Here is a 3,675-nt window from a genome sequence, read left to right on the forward strand (position 1 = left end):
TAGTTCTTCTAGTAGACATTAAAATATTTACATAAGTGGTTTTTAATGTTCACCCTGAATCACTCATGCATCAGCAGCTGTATACTTGGGGAAAACGCCACACCATTCTGCCTCCAGTGTCTTGTCAACAAAGTCCAGTGGCCCACACTGAACACATCAACTAAAAATCTCATCAACTTTTTCCATTCTAAAGCACGTATTTTTTTCACATTTTAATATCTATACTATACCTTTAAATGTATAAGGAAGCATTTCAAAATTTGGGTGCATCACAGTTACCTACCAACTTTCTTTCCTAATGGAGCATCTTATGATCAATGAAACCTTAGAGTCCATACAATAATGGCCTCAACAGTTATAACAGAGCCTATAAATGTACTGCACAACTTTCTGGTCACTTTTTCCCAGACCACCAAGACAGGTTTCAACCATTCTAACTCATCAGGATTTTCCAAATTCTACATGCCTCTGCACAGGATGTGCCCTCCGCCCCATTACTCACCCACTGCACCCAGACCACTAAATTCCTATGGCTATCCTAAGAGTTTGCTCAAATTTGGTGAGCCCTTCCCTGGCTCCCCTAGGCAGACGTTTGTTTTCATTTCTATTCTGGGTATCTGCCTTGCAGACCTCTGCATTATAAAATACGTTATTTATATACATATGTCTCTCTCCTGCAGGGGAAGTCCTTGGAGATGGAAACTCTTATTCAGCTCAGAATGTCACATACACAGCGGAGTACTATGAATGAATACAAGCAATTATCTTCCTATTACCCTCTCTCTCTAAAGAGTCACCTTTAGTGTTCACAGTGGCAATGCATTTTGTAGTCCTCACATCCCAGATGCGAATAGTTTTATCTCCAGATGCCGTAACAAATAGGTCAGGATTACTTGGATGCCAACAAAGCTGGTCCACACTATCTCCATGTCCCCGATAATTATTTTCTTTGACCTGAAAGAACAGCATCCAGATGTCACTTCACATAGATGTAGATGCCTCCCCATGTGACTTTTTAACCTTATTCAAACAAAGGTATGCTGGGATTAATAATTATAGATATGGGTAACTCAGAATCCAGTTCTTCCAAGCCCTTTCTCCCTTCTCTGTCCCCCAGTCCTTCTGTTGCTCTGAGCTTATACACCTATGCCCTTACTTTTGTGCCCTCTCTGGCCTCCTCCTCCTTCCTGGTTTTTCACCCTTACTCTACCATCAACGTTCCTAACCCAGCCGCTCATTCCCACGGGACGCCCTATCACTTCCAAAAGGGCCCTCTTCACCACCACTAATACAGCCCCTAGTCACTCCTTATCAGCACACGATTCGACTCCACACAAGTAAGGATGTCCACCGCAGCCCGGTCCCATACACCCTCTCCTCACCTTCATCCGCGATCGCCAACCTCCTTACTTCCACACTTCCCCCAGTCTTCCTCTCCTCATCCTCACGACCCCGTCAGCCCCACACTCCGCCTTCTCCCCATTCCTTCCACATCTCCACACTCTCCTCGTCCTTCTTCAAGCCCACTCTCCTTTATCACTCCCGCGGCCTCGTTCGCCCCCATTCGCTCTCCCACTACCGCATCTCGCTTCACCGCAGTCCCTCTACCTAGCCTGGGCCGAACCCCAGCCGCTCACCAACCGGTCCTTCTCCAGCAAGAAGACGCTGGCCGTCTTGTCGAAGGACCCCGAGGCTAGGCGACGCCCATCGCAGCTCCAGGCCACCGAGTGCACCTTGGCGCTGTGCGCCAGGAACTCGCGCGTCTTGCTGTGGCCCCGGAACAGCTCCTGCATCCCAAGCACGTAGCGCGACGGGCCGCTGCTCACTGAGCACCACGGGGCCATCGAGCCGGGGCCGGTCTGGCCCAATGCCGAGGGCCCCATGGGTGCAGTGGGCGCCGCCATGCCGAGCTCCCAGCTCACAACACCNTATACATGTGGTTTTCAATATCTGTGTTTTATAATAAAAAGGTTTTTCTTAAAAAGTGATAGAATCCCCACTGCCTACAAAATAAAATCCAAGATACTAAGCATAAAATTAAAGGCCTTTTATAATCCAGTCCCAAATTAGATTTCATCTTCCCATTATCATGCCCTCTCTTATTTCCCTTATCTGCTACCACACCCCAACAACCCTGACCTAGCCACTCTTCAAATAAGTCATGCTCACTCATGCCTGCTTTGTCAGTTCTTAAAATTCTGCTCACCTTTCAGATCAAGCTCACGAGCTGCCTCCTTCAACCTCCCGATATGGTATGTATGTTCTTTCCTTGTAATTCCACAGCAAACTCCTGGCCTTTCTCTCACAGAACCTATCTCACTTGACCTTGCATTGCTCACATAGGATAGTGGAGGGCTGGAATTGAACAGACCTGAATTTCAATTCCACAATTACATTCATTTAGAGAACAAATATTTACTAAGATCCTACTACATGGAGCAGGTACAGGACTAGACATTAGGGATTCAGCACTAAGCAAAGCAAACACTGTCCCTATCATCATGGAAATCACAGTCCAACAGGAGACATGGGCAAATAAACATGCAATTACAATACAGAAGGAAAAGTGCTTCCTACAGAAAATAAGCCTCTAACCTACCTCTAACCTCGGGGTAGCGGGGAAGCTTCCCTGAAGGGAAAGTGATATTTAAGTTGAAACTTTAAGAGTGGTTCATGCCTGTAATCCCAGCATTTTGGGAGGCTGAGGAAGGCGGATCACCTGAGGTCGGGAGTTTGAGACCAGCCTGACCAACATGGAGAAAACCTGTCTCTATTAAAAATACAAAATGAGCCAGGCATGGTGGCACATGCCTGTAATCCCAGCTACTTGGGAGGCTGAGGCAGGAGAATAGCTTGAACCTAAGAGGCGGAGGTTGTGGTAAGCCGAGATCGCGCCATTGCACTCCAGCCTAAGCAACAAGGGCGAAACTCTGTCTCAAAAAAAGTACAAATTAGCCATAATTCAAGGTGCATCCAGTTCTAGCACACACTAGCTGACTTCTGATGTAACCTCTCACCTCTCATCTGTCAAATGAGAAGCAAACCATCAACCAACCCCCTAGAATTTCTGTAAGGACTCAGTAAAATATAAAGTATATAAAATATAATGCTCAACTATACTTAAGACAGGTTAGGATTCTTTCTTACTATTTGTGTTTTAAGCTCAGGACAGACTCACATCTAAATCATCTCTCTATTTGACACAGCACTCAGCACAAAGATATGACAGTCCCCTAAGCTAGTCCCCCTTACCTGAGGATGTTGATACAACCATTGCCATTTGTCAGGAAGAACATGTTATTGTCATTGTTCCAGGAGATTTCATTGACCTCAAACTTGAACTGCTCTTCTGCTTTGGAACGGTGTGTCTTGGCATCAATGAAAGTCACCACATCATCCTTGTTGCCTACAGCAATGGTCTGCCCATCAGGACTCCAGCAGATATTAATGTTCTCCCCTGGGAACCCAGACGTAATCAACAAGATAATCTGTTTGCTCATAATCCTCCACAAATTTATTTTGCTATCCTAGAAAGAAGACCAGAGCTTTCTTCAGGGCTTACTCATTAAGGTCCTAGACAAGAGGAGGGAACTGCCACTTATGATTCAACAATGAGTCCAGCATATTTATCTACACATTTCCCCATTTGGTCTTCACAATACTCCTCTAAGATAT

At 45.7% G+C, this 3,675-nt stretch overlaps 2 protein-coding genes across 2 annotated transcripts in view; both read right to left on the reverse strand.

Moving 5' to 3' along the window:
• LOC119469984 (THO complex subunit 3-like) overlaps positions 1–3,515 on the reverse strand; it is a 6,521-nt gene extending 3,006 nt beyond the window's left edge. Inside the window, exon 1 of the mRNA XM_037735958.1 lies at positions 3,253–3,515. Within this exon, the coding sequence (XP_037591886.1) occupies positions 3,253–3,500 (248 nt within the window). The 5' untranslated portion in view covers positions 3,501–3,515. The remainder of the gene's footprint in view (positions 1–3,252) is intronic.
• On the reverse strand, positions 727–1,946 carry LOC108299088 (THO complex subunit 3-like). The gene is made up of 2 exons (XM_017521483.2): positions 1,638–1,946; positions 727–954 (listed from the first exon to the last, which is right to left on the reverse strand). The coding sequence occupies exons 1-2, from the start codon at positions 1,902–1,904 to the stop codon at positions 742–744; spliced, it is 480 nt and encodes a 159-aa protein (XP_017376972.1). The 5' UTR covers positions 1,905–1,946; the 3' UTR covers positions 727–741.
• Positions 3,516–3,675: the final 160 nt, after the last annotated feature.

Source organism: Cebus imitator, unplaced genomic scaffold (genome assembly GCF_001604975.1).
Source record: "Cebus imitator isolate Cc_AM_T3 unplaced genomic scaffold, Cebus_imitator-1.0 Scaffold1708, whole genome shotgun sequence".
Classification (NCBI taxonomy): Eukaryota; Metazoa; Chordata; class Mammalia; order Primates; family Cebidae; genus Cebus; species Cebus imitator.